Source organism: Notolepis coatsorum (genome assembly GCF_963971535.1).
Source record: "Notolepis coatsorum genome assembly, chromosome: 8".
NCBI classification, from domain to species: domain Eukaryota; kingdom Metazoa; phylum Chordata; class Actinopteri; order Aulopiformes; family Paralepididae; genus Notolepis; species Notolepis coatsorum.
The window spans coordinates 15,839,778-15,853,183 of record NC_140172.1 but is presented as its reverse complement, the minus strand read 5'-3'; the positions used below and the strand labels follow the sequence as shown (position 1 = coordinate 15,853,183).

Below are 13,406 nucleotides of genomic sequence, written 5' to 3'. Positions count from 1 at the left end.
TTAAGTTTGTCAACACAATGTGGCACGTGCTAAACCTCACTACCCGCCTTTTTTAAACTCAAATACCCTATTTTGATTGGATAATTATATTCTTAAGCCAAGCCTGTGCACTCTTTTTGCAGTGAGTGATTGACAGCTGGCCATCAAATGTGTTATGGGATCAGGCCAGGTCAGAGAGCTCAGAGCTGTCACTTGGACATTTTTGAAGAAAAAATTATTCACTGGCATTGTTTTTTTTACAGAGGAAAACATTTTGAATAAAAAATTAAATAATAATAATAATAATAAATAAAAGATAAAAAATATAATAATAATATATATATTTTTTTTGTCTGTATATTACTAGTGAAGCACTGCCTCACTAGTTGTCATGCAATAACCTCCACTGCTGTGTGTGGTTCAACCGAGCGAGCAAGCCAGATTTTTAAGGGCCCCCGCGTGGGGGGCCCCCCTTTTTATGCTTTTTGGGGGGTTTTGGTGATCAAATATTGAATATTGAACTATAATAATCAGTGCAGGAGATCACTTATCCATGAAAGACACTTTTATCACTGACTTAAAAGGCCCACACATCTCCATAAATGTTCAGGGGGGAGGGAATAAGTGCTTACCCTACAGACCCCAAGAAGTGCTGTATATTCTGTATTGTTTAAAGGGGAACTATCTTATAAATGGCCTTTTTGAGTGTTTAGCATTGTTTCCTAGCTATGTGAACTTATATTAATATGATCTATGTCTCAAAATTCTCATATTGGCGCATTCTTCCAATTCTCCTCTCACAATATTCACCCTCACTGAACTGAGTCATTTGAAAATGTGCCTATATGTGATGTCATAAAGACACCGCTGCATGTTAATGTTCAGGCGGCGCCGCCGCTGCGCAGTGGTTTAGGAGCCCAGGCTCAAAACAGCTCGAGATCTTGAGGTAGAAAAATGCTGTTTTTGAGGACTTGATTAGAAATACAAAACAATGAATAAAAAAAATATATATATTACAGAGGTGTTCCATAGACTCACAGGAATTGTGTAAAAGTGCCCAAATAGTGAAAGAAATAGTAAAATAGTTCCCCTTTAATATAAATGCATTTTTTATTCCAATCCCGATTTGTATTTGAGATTCCCAAATCCCATTGAACGTGACTTCTTCGTGTCCCTCAGTGAGTGTAATACCAGCATTCAACTGTATGCGCCACAGCGGTTTCTATCATCATCACCATCACCACCCACGCTATGCATAAAATAAATAGGTCCGCTGAGAGGCATGCTGAGGAGGCCGTGCAAACTGCAATGGAATACGGGGCATCTCTCTCTCTTTACGTAATATTTTGATTATATCCTGACATTTTTCAGTTGGAAGGGCAGTCTATATGCGTAATGGTAAAAAAAAAATTAAGGGCACTTTTTTATGAGGCTCAAAAGGGCAGGTGCTCAAGCACCCCTTGAGCTCTATGCGTGCACGTGCCTGCTCACACTACAGGTAAACGGAGCCAATGGGCGCGCAAAGAGGGAGTGTTCCGCCCCTGGCCGCTGTCACCACAGAGGCGGTGCGTCTCCACAGCAGCTGCAACACCACACACCTACCTTCTGATGGTGAGGAGGCAGGAACCCAACCAGCGACCTGATCTGTTGAGCAACAACACTGTCAGGGATCCGGAGGTGTCGGCTCACTGAAGACACAGAGGCAGGTGACAGACTGACTGCTGCACACAGACAGACAGACAGACATCAGAGGAGACATTATTACTTTTTGTCCCCCCCCTCCCATCTATCTACCCCCGGTTTTTTATTGTAGGTGTTACTTATTACAACAACTACATGCATTTCGCACAACCTCTAATTGTTTAGCCCACCAGCATCGAGATGGAAAACGCGCACACTAAATCGGCGTCTGAAGTGTTGGAGAACTTCGGCGTCAACGAGAACACCGGACTGACGCTCGAACAAGTGAAGATCAATTTGGAGAAATATGGACCGAACGGTGAGTATAGTTTTTCTTTTCCCCTCCTGCCTTGATCTGTTTCTCAGTTTAGACTCCGATCGTTATGCGTCTGGCAGGCCTACAGTGAGACAACACAGTGGTTTTGCCTATAATACGTTTATTAGACTGTTGCGATATTTGTGATTATTAAAAACAACGCTGAGTGAGGAGCCTCTAAGCAGCAGCGGGTCCACAATCATTGACGCACGGTGTTTTCAAATCATTTAGCGCGCACAACATCATCACACGCACGCGCACAGACACACGCACTGCATAATAAAGTTGTCGACACGGACGGAACACGCACTGTCTGTCTGCGCGCATTGATGATGTGCGCCTTCATCGCGAAGAATATACTGAATAATGCACCCATGTGTGAAATAATCGATCTATTTTGACTGAACATAATACTGATCGATTTGGGGGGAAATGGGTAGATATTAAGTTTTAACCTTTTCACTGCCACACTACCGGGTAACCGTCGGATAGTGTGTGTAATAGTAAATGGTTAACCTTCTGTGGTAGTGAAAGGGTCAACGGTTCACGGCCGTTGTGTGACAGTGAAAGGGTTAACCTTCTGTATTTGTCAACTCACAAGTGAAAGGGTTAACCGTTTGGTAGTGTGGCGGTGAAAGGGTTAACATGCTGTGTATTGTCGCAAGTGAAAGGGTTAACCGTTTGGTAGTGTGGCGGTGAAAGGGTTAACCTTCTGTGTATTGTCGCAAGTGAAAGGGTTAACCGTTTGGTAGTGTGGCGGTGAAAGGGTTTAAAACCGTCTGTGTATTGTCGCAAGTGAAAGGGTTAACCGTTTGGTAGTGTGGCGGTGAAAGGGTTAACATGCTGTGTATTGTCGCAAGTGAACGGGTTAACCGTTTGGTAGTGTGGCGGTGAAAGGGTTAACCTTCTGTGTATTGTCGCAAGTGAAAGGGTTAACCTTTTGGTAGTGTGGCGGTGAAAGGGTTTAAAACCTTCTGTGTATTGTCGCAAGTGAAAGGGTTAACCGTTCGGTAGTGTGGCGGTGAAAGGGTTAACCTGCTGTGTATTGTCGCAAGTGAAAGGGTTAACCGTTCGGTAATGTGGCGGTGAAAAGGGTTAACCTTCTGTGTATTGTCGCAAGTGAAAGGGTTAACCGTTTGGTAGTGTGGCGGTGAAAGGGTTTAAAACCTGTGTATTGTCGCAAGTGAAAGGGTTAACCGTTCGGTAGTGTGGCGGTGAAAGGGTTAACCTGCTGTGTATTGTCGCAAGTGAAAGGGTTAACCGTTCGGTAATGTGGCGGTGAAAAGGGTTAACCTTCTGTGTATTGTCGCAAGTGAAAGGGTTAACCGTTTGGTAGTGTGGCGGTGAAAGGGTTTAAAACCTGTGTATTGTCGCAAGTGAAAGGGTTAACCGTTCGGTAGTGTGGCGGTGAAAGGGTTAACCTGCTGTGTATTGTCGCAAGTGAAAGGGTTAACCGTTTGGTAGTGTGGCGGTGAAAAGGGTTAACCTTCTGTGTATTGTCGCAAGTGAAAGGGTTAACCGTTTGGTAGTGTGGCGGTGAAAGGGTTAGCCTGCTGTGTATTGTCGCAAGTGAAAGGGTTAACCGTTTGGTAGTGTGGCGGTGAAAGGGTTAACCTGCTGTCGTGTGGCAGTGAAAAGGGTTAACCGTTTGGTAGTGTGTGGCGGTGAAAGGGTTAACCTGCTGTCGTGTGTGTGGCAGTGAAAAGGGTTAACCGTTTGGTAGTGTGTGGCGGTGAAAGGGTTAACCTGCTGTCGTGTGTGTGGCAGTGAAAAGGGTTAACCGTTTGGTAGTGTGTGGCGGTGAAAGGGTTAACCTGCTGTCGTGTGTGTGGCAGTGAAAAGGGTTAACCGTTTGGTAGTGTGTGGCGGTGAAAGGGTTAACCTGCTGTCGTGTGTGTGGCAGTGAAAAGGGTTAACCGTTTGGTAGTGTGTGGCGGTGAAAGGGTTAACCTGCTGTCGTGTGTGTGGCAGTGAAAAGGGTTAACCGTTTGGTAGTGTGTGGCGGTGAAAGGGTTAACCTGCTGTCGTGTGTGTGGCAGTGAAAAGGGTTAACCGTTTGGTAGTGTGTGGCGGTGAAAGGGTTAACCTGCTGTCGTGTGTGTGGCAGTGAAAAGGGTCAGCGCGCTTTAGTCCTCCACGAGGACGCGTGGCCCGTGCGCGCGCCACAGGAGGCCTCACTGACACTGTCATCTCTCGGCGCTCTGTTTTGGAAGTCAGTTGTTGAATGACATACAGAAAATCTTTCATGAATACATAAGAAAGCTGATCTCTATACATTGACAAAGAACTGCAAGCAAGCTTTTTGCAACGGAATATGACAATATCGGTGGGATAATAATAATCTCTTGTTGCACTGTACTGCAGAGAGGGAGAGAGAGAGAGAGAGCGTGCACGCTCTTACGCAGATTATAAGGAAGTGCTTTGCAGGATATAGTAGTGGAGGATGAAGTGTAAGATTAAAAAAAAAGAACTTGAACGACCTGTTTCCACTTTCAATAGTTGTGTTCCACATGGCCTGTAGGTTACACACCTAGGTTCATATTACAGGATCTTGGGCTATCTTGTGACACATTTACATACCGCACACGTTCAACTATAGGCTTTTTAACGATACAAAAGCACACATGCCAGTCAATGGGGATGACCCTACTAGACTAATAACACTAGACAAATCAGGCCCATAGCATTGCTATCAGGTTTGCATGCTTTGTAATACTATTCTTTTTCACAGACAATTACCCAAGGCTATTGTAAATCAGTAGACTGACTTATAATAACATGTTGCGCTGTAATACCTATTATAGTAAAACATTTTCAGCAAAACGGTCATAGATAAAGCTCACTTTTTCTTTTCTTTTTTATATATATATATTTGAATTAAAGCTGTTTGATAAAGTGTGCACTAGTCAGTGTTGAACTTGGCCGTGACGCCAACACAGTGCCTTTAGTATCCCCTCTGCCGGCCTGTCATTTGCATGTGTGGCCAAGCTGTGTGTGGAGCTGCAGAGTGGAGCAGCATATTGTCCCACTCAAACAGAAGCCCTTTTGTTGCAACCAGCGAGTCTAGTACCCAGAGGGCTGGTGATGACTTCATGGAAAAAGCAAACGTCTTTGCTATACAGATAGCATCTCTTTTTCGCTTTTAGCCACGGACTTCCTGCCTTGTGTTGAGAGTGCACGCAGATAAAATGCTTGAGGGAATACCCTTTCCTTTTCTGGGCCTGCCGCTCGTATAGGGGCTCTCCGTTCGATTTGCAGATGCTGCTTTTTTTTCTTTTTTTTTTTACCAGGCAGGCTTGTGTTTGTTTACTGGGTTGAAGTCGTTGAGTGATCTGTGGCGGAACGCCTCATTCTCCCCCTCCTGTTCTGAGACAGACGCAGGCTTTTTGTAGTTGGACCGTAAAGACTCAAGAGTGTTTCCTCCAGCCACCTTCTGTTCAAAGCCAACCTGCCGTGGTGGTGGTGGCGTTATTATTGCCTCTGTTTCAGTGACGTGCACCATTTTTGTTTGTCAACCGTGAGGCGTTAAATTAGCTGTATTTAGCGGATCTCCTCTCTGGTAAACAAGAATACCCTGAAGACTCTGGCAGGAGCACTCATTCAAGGGTACTACGACTATGCGTGCACCTCATGGTACCAAAGCACCTCAAAGGTGCTAAAAACAAAATTACAAACATCTCAAAACAAACTAGTCAGACTACTGCTTGACCTGACTCCTAGAACCCACCTCACCCCTGCCCACTTTGACAACCTAGGATGGCTTAGAGTAGACGACAGAGTACAGAAACTTGCAATGGGCCTGGTCTACAAGATACACTACACGACTAAGGTACCCATGTACATGTCAAAATACTTCCCAAAGGTCAGTGAATACCACGATCACAACACCAGAGGGAGCTCCACAAATCATGTTAAACCCAGATTGGGCTCAAACAAGGGACTAAACACGTTTTGCAATTATGCCACATCAATGTGGAACGCCCTACCCACAGCTGTAAAGGAATGTGAATCGCTACCCACTTTCAAAACCACTCTCAAAGAACACCTACGGGAGGCTGCAATTCGAAACTGGCCCCTGTAAATGTCCTAACCCAACCCCCTCCAATGTACAGTAAATGACCAAGTATGGTTTTGTCAATATTCCAATGTACAGTTTTGCTTGTACAGTTGTACAGTGTGTGTCCCCCACCCACCCCTCCTACCCAACCCCCCCCCCCCCCCACCCCACCCACCCAACCACCTCCAATGTACAGTCCCCCCCCCACTCAACCCCACCCCACATACCCAACCTCCTCCAATGTACAGTTTCTACGTCAAATGTATATACTCTCTTTTCTGGACTCTTTTTGTATCACAAACAGTACTGTATCTGCAAATCTGATATGTCATAAATGTATATATGTAGCAGTACTGTCTATCTGTATGTCATATATGTTATGATGAATTGAAAATGGGGGACCCTGATGTAAACAAGACGAAAGTCTTTCTCTGGTCTGCATCCCCTTAACAATTGTATGTATTGAGCTGTACTGTACTGTACCCATTCTGCAATCTGTTAATAAAGTTTTCAATCAATCAATCTGTAACCTTGTGTTGCAAAAAGAATCAGCCTTTTCCGGGCTTGGCTGAGAAAAACATTTTAATTTCTAGAATCTGCTTATATAAAATATCAGCGTTATGATATGGGCTTCCCATCCTTTCTTGTTGTTGTTGTTGTTGTTCTTGCCATGCATTGACATTTGCATCAAATGTCATTTGATTATGGGACGCTTCATCCAAAGCCACTTTCTGTATCATGATTGTATCCATTTGAGTATAAAAAAACAGAGGGCCACGCTCTTTACCCATGGTGCACCACAGGACAGGAGGAACCCCCTAACTCTGACGGGGTCCTGTAAAGGGGCCACGCTCTATACAGGACGCATCAACATTCCAGGCGAAGCTATGCTATGACATGTCAGACTCAGACATAACATTCATGTAGGGGACCAGGTTTTTTCGTTTTGACTCTGTCTACCTCTGGAGCTCTGCTGCAATGGATGAAATATGTAGTTTACGTAGTCCTCGAAAAACAAGCGTGGTGCTAAAGAATAAGCAGCAGTTTTGATAGAGTAACTCATAAGGGGCTTTAGATCTATCCTAGAATGAGCCCCCCCCCAAAATGTGGGCCCTCTTAGCGCCATTTTTGTGTTTTTAGTTTTAAATCCTTAGAATTTGTTAACCCATTCAGTGCCAACCACGAGATTAGTTGGGTTAACTCGCCATGCGTTGAGTGCCAAGACCAGACAGAACCAGAGAAAACTCAGGTTTTAATCGTTATTTCTTTAATTAGCAATATCCATACATTTTTCATCCATCCAGCCTGACGTTATCATTGGGAATGGGTCTGAGCTGGAAAAGGGCAAATACCGCCGCCTATCGTCTCCCGGATGGTATTGCACATCATTGGATTGGATTGGGTGGGACTGTGCATCAGAAAAATACTCTAGTCCCGGGGTTTCCCTTCTCGGGCAAGCTGTTACCACATTCACTGGGGAGGCTGGGAGCAGCTTTCGATTATGTGTTTTGGACTATAACGTTGGATCAATAAACGCGATCAATATTTGGAATGGCGATCAGGAATTGGATTAATCTTTTTGCAGAACATCTGATGTGAGGTAAGGACTCTATTTGACCAGTCTTGGGTTAATCAGATGTATTTTTCTCCGCCATCGCAGCGTGTGTGTGTGCGTAACGTTAGCGCTGACCACGGCATGTATAATCGATTTTTCAGCCCGCTTCTCTAGCGTGCATAAGTACACATATACTATCGATAATCTAGCGTTTATTTGAAAACGATTCATAAATCAGCCGAAGAATGACAACGTGTTTTGTGTATTCCACTAAAGAGCTATTATCGCGGAATTTCTCTGGAATTACTAGACAGACATCTCCAAAACTATACTCGTATTCAAAACGGTATAAAACGGAAATGTACCGATGAAAAAACTGTTTTGTAAATGTTGACTGCAAGCAAGTCATTGATAAGCGACGGGTGTATTAGACACATAGCCATAATTTAAGATATAGTTTAAGCGTTCGCAAATTTCCCCGTCCTCCTCCCTAATATGGTCATAAGGGCATGGCTCTGAATGTGTTAATGGTCTATAGACCCATTGTTCTTTTCTTTTGACACCAGAATGGCGCTAAAGAAAAGCACCCAAGCAAGATGACCACTGCGTTGAATGACTTTATAAATATGATCAGAAACCTCAAGATGATCTTGCTGAATTCAAATTAAAATAGAGGAATGCACTCTGCCAGTGGCGGCCCGTACATTCTTCGCCATGGGGGGCGCTATACCAAACATTTTGCAAACATGTACCACGCATTATTTAATATTTAACTATCACCATTGCCATCAATCAATATGATCACAGAGAGAGAGAGAGAGAAGGCAGAAGGGCTTGATAAAGTATATCCACTCCACTGTCCAGACTGTGTTGATGTCCATTGTCCATGCATGTCCAGTTGTCCACACTGCATCCATATATAGCTTGTTGTTAACCAACAAGTACTGTGACGAGCTGTGTCTTTGCCCATTTCCTCGTCAAACAGCCTGCAAACTACCTGGCGTTCTATCGCCATGCTCTAAGACAAACTCTAACCTTAACCAACTTTGAAAGAGTGCCTAAGCTTAACCGTCTAAAGAACTTGCCGTCACGCTCTAAGACAAATAGCTGCATCACAACAACACAGTCTACCAACCTAGAAACCAACCTAGAAACCTAGAAACTGGCGTTGGCCAATCAGAGAGAGCGTCTCCGCGAAATGCGGCTACGGAAAAAAATGCGGCTACGGAAATTTTTTTTAGACGCTGCTATTTATAGGGCTATAAAACAAAAAACAAAAAAAATTTTCTTGTTCTTCTCTCATTTAACCAGGGGGGGCGGCGCCCGAGCGCCCCTAGTGGCGAGCCGTCACTGCACTCTGCAAACCTCTGTCGAGGCTCAACACTCTCCCCACTCCGCTCTTACTTTCACACTCAAAATTATACTGGGTAGATGACAGAAACGAGAGTTGGCTTTATTTATTTACTACCTTGCATCACATGTTTTCATACTGTACATACTGTACATCGATTTCCGATTTGAAGGTCACAATTTGATTTAATCTTCGATTTAAACATAATTTTCCAGCAATATGCCGTTAAAAAGAGGGCTAAGGTAACAACGGCTACTAGCCTACAAGGAGAATTTTCAACAAAATATCCTTGTCAGATTGGTTGTGATACCTTGGTATAATTACAGTAAACAAATGAGACCATTGCTGAAACAAATGGTCGCCTAATTCCCACGATGAGATCACGTTTCCCATAAACCCCATCCTGTTTATCCGTTGTTTGCTGCGCGTGGGATTGTTTGTTTTGATAAGAGAGTAGAGGATGAAGAGCCTCGCTAACCGAACGAGGACTTATTTTTCTTGATATAGCACATTTTGATTTAGAATGGCTTCCTATGCATTGGATCTGACCCGGACACACACATTATCAATACAAAACGGAGGATATGGATGATTGACTTGTCGTGGTTTGTGACTCACGGAGAAGCCGCTGTTGCCACTCCGGTGACCTTGAGGTAGGACTTTTCCAGTTCTGTTTCTTCATGGTCTCGGACTTCGGAGCTCGTTAACTAGCAGCTACACTGTGTGTCCTTTCAAATGTAGTTTTAGACGAGGTGGAGAGAAGAGAAATACTGGGAGAATGGTGAACCTGCTTGTGATTTCGAAGGTGGAAATTGAACTCATTTTGATCGATTCTCGACTCTGAATGGAAATCGTGACACGCCTAACTCGTACAGCAAACATTGTCAAGTTTAGTGCAAATCAGACTTAGGCATTCACACAAGTAACACATCGCTTCCCATTTACCGTGCATCTTTCTCAAACGATTGGATTTGGGGGGTCATACAGTTCATCGACTATCTAAAAAATACATATTGATACCATCATCACTGCAGGATATTGGAAAGGGACAACACATTTCAAACGTCGTCATGATCGGATAACCTGATCAGAGTTCATGTTTTTAGTTTTGTGAGAATAGTTCCACGGATAATTCTAAAATGTAAATTTAAATAATACATTTAAAGATATTGGAGTTGGATATTGGGATTCTTTTTCATAAAAAATGTAAAAGGTTGAGAATCCAATATGACAGACTTCATAGGTCCATGTGGTAAATGTATTGTCCATGAGGAGCCGGGAATACTTGTTGTGACTTGACTAAAGGTCAGGAGATATGCTCATGTGAAAATGTAAAGTTTAGCCTGATGGTGGTTTCAGTGATTTCATCACCTCAAAAGCCCTGTTGCTTTTGGAAAAACAGGGCTTTTGAGGTGATGAAATCACTCCGCCCAGGCAGCAGTGGTTCGGCCAAAAATAGGTCAGAGTATATATCTGCTTAGAAAACGAAAATGTCAAATTTTAGCCTTTTTCTTTCTCTCCACGTGGTAAATACCCAGGTCACAACATGTTTACAGGAAGGTTTTGGAGTTGTATTTGGAGTGTATTTCATGACTGTTGGGAACTAGGCTACACTGGCACACCTACTTCCAGTGAATGCCGCTAAGCTAGGCTAACGGTGCGGGTGTTCCCTACTCTGAATGCACAGAGAAGAAAAGAGTATATGTATCTGCTCGTCTAACTCCAGGGTACATGGCAAATAAGAACATTTCCCAAAAAGTTGGCGTGTTCCTTAAAGTGCTGTTATGCAGTTTGCATTAAAACAGTCTGCGCTGGAGGTTTACTGATGCATCTAATGTGCATCATGCCACAAATAGACCTCCTGGCCTATTGTCTGCCGTGGCTACACTCATATTGGTAATAACTTGCTTTCAAAGATCAAAAGAGTCTTCATGTTAAGTGAAGTTTCAAGTTTCAAGTTTCTTTATTAGTTGTCGTACAGAATACTTTTATACAAAATGCTTCTTTCTATTACGCTCCAGAGACTGTGCTAGACAAAAATAGATAAGTATAAAATAAAATAAGTATAGCAAGTAAAAATAGAAGTCACATACGTGGACACAAGTGTTCAGTATGTACAATGTTCAATGCAGAGTAGAAGTAACTGAGTTACCATACAATATACTAATATACAATATACAATATAGTGCAAAGCAGAAATGGGATGAGGTACAATTTACAGTAAGGTGTAATGAGGTATGGGTTGTAGTGCAAATTCTTTACCAATAAATATAAAGTGTGTTTAGGTGTTCTAAAGTGGGTGCTGCAGTGAGTTGTTTGTTTAAAGTGAGTGTGTGGATGTGTGTGCTGTGTGCATTTGATGGTTGTTACATAGTGTTATTGTTCGTTGAGCATCCTGATGGCCTGGGGATAGAAGCTTCTTCTGAGTCTCTCTGTACTGGCCATGAGACTCCGGTATCGCTTGCCTGACCGCAGCAGTTCAAAGAGGCAGTTGTTTGGGTGGCTGGAGTCTTTGATAATTCTCTTAGCCGTACCCATGCACCGCTTGTTGTAAATGTTCTGGAGAGTGGGAAGCCCCGCTCCAATTGTGCGTTCGGCTGAACGTGCCACTCTCTGTAGTCTGCTATGGTCTTGTGCGGTGCTATTCCCAAACCAGGAGGTGATATTGCCAGTCAGGATGCTCTCTATTGTGCATGAGTAGAAGTTCTTAATAGGGATGCCCCGATCGATCGGCCACCGATCGTTATCGGCCGATAATCAGTATAAATATGAGATCGGTGATCGGTGATGATGCTTTATTTTCGCCGAGCGTCAAAACCGATCTCACTCGCTCGTCTCGCTGAGTTCTGTCTCAACACCGGGAGCTGTGCGGCGTCTGCTCCTCCCTCCAGCTCCTCCCGCGCGCATGTAAACACGGGTCTAGTAGTCTAGTCTAGTGTGACGGGAGGACGGCGTCTCCCTTAGCTAACGTTAGCTACCGTTACAAAATGACCCAGTCAACCATTCACTTCCAGTCCAATACATGATGAGGCATTGTCTAACCGAACGGTATCTAGCCGGCCAGCTACCGATAGCTCCTGACATCAACAACCGCTCCAGCAAGTCTAGTATAGAGACGTGTATGATACCTCAGCTAGCTCATGTTAGCTGACGCCAGCTCACTGTTCAAAACGAAATGTCCCACTGAACTAAATAGTTCACAGAGGCGCTGTATCAATGTTATATAGCCGGCCAGCAGTAGCCACAGATAGCTCCTGATATCAATGTTTTATAACACTCATTCGATGCGTATTAGAGCTAGGGTGACCAGGTGTCCCCCTTTTGGTTGTACTGTCCCACCATTTGACCAAATGTCCCACGTCCCTCATATTGAGAGGATGTCCCTCTTTTCGAAGCCAAAAAAACATGCGTCTAAAAGCCCCTCCCTACAGACAGTAAACGTAGCAACCCGCCTCTTGTCCACACACATTGCTCTGATTGATTATAGTACTTTAGCGCGCTGCTTGCCTGCTTGTGACGTGACTGAGACTGAGTCGAGACGCTACCTCATATCGCAAATCTGATTGGTCAAAAAAACACAACAACATTACAAGCAAACTAGTTCAAGATGGAAAGCAGTAAAAAGAAACGGACCTGCAGTTACAACCAAGACTGGCAAACGACACATGACTGGGTGAGGCAGATGGCAGGAAATCCGCAGCAGGCTTTTTGTGTTTTGTGTCATAGTTCGTTTTCAATTGCGCATGGAGGAGAATACGACTTGAAGCGCCACAGTGGACGTGAGTCTCACTTGAAAGTGGCTCACCAAAAAGAAACATCCAGATCTATGGATACGTTTCTTTTTAAACCAAACAATGATAGCCAGACGGACAAGGTCACTGCAGCTGAGATAACAAGTGTCTATCACACAGTACAACACTCCCATTCATATAGGTCAGCCGACTGTGGTAACCTTTAACCTTTGATTTAAATCTATTCGGTGAAGACCATGGCAGTTATTCTAATATAGAAACACAATTTATTTGTATTATTATTTTTGTATTATACTACACTGTTTTCCCTAGTTCTGTGTTAACAGGGAATATCAAACACAAGACATTCCTGTCAAGTGATGACGTTTGAATATTTAAAACAGATGTTAGGTGGTATTTAATTTGTATTTATTTTGATTTAACCTTTAACCTTTGATTTAAATCTATTCATTGAAGACCATGGCAGTTATTCTTTTTTTTTGTGACCAACTTTTTATTTTGTCTTTTTTTAAAACAAGTTCAGAGGAAGGACATTCACATCGGCATTTCATATTAATTCACACAGTGGCATACAAAGTGTCTTTTCAGTATATATTGTCCGTCAGTATATTCATATACTGTGTAGCCTGCCTGTTGCAGTTGTGACAGTCTTTTCCTCCGTTCTGGCGGTCCTGTGGCTGCGAGACAGCCCAGGTCGCTTCTTAACCCCACTCCCA

The 13,406-nt window shown here is 43.5% G+C and overlaps 1 protein-coding gene across 2 annotated transcripts in view; it reads left to right on the top strand.

Moving 5' to 3' along the window:
- The first annotated feature begins 1,497 nt into the window (after positions 1 to 1,497).
- atp2a3 (ATPase sarcoplasmic/endoplasmic reticulum Ca2+ transporting 3) overlaps positions 1,498 to 13,406 on the top strand; it is a 195,214-nt gene continuing 183,305 nt past the window's right edge. The window contains exon 1 of one of the 2 annotated variants that reach the window (XM_084320256.1): positions 1,498 to 1,978. In XM_084320256.1, coding sequence (XP_084176382.1) covers positions 1,861 to 1,978 — 118 coding nt within the window. In that variant the 5' untranslated portion in view covers positions 1,498 to 1,860. The remainder of the gene's footprint in view (positions 1,979 to 13,406) is intronic. The other variant, XM_084320255.1, reaches the window with a different exon arrangement.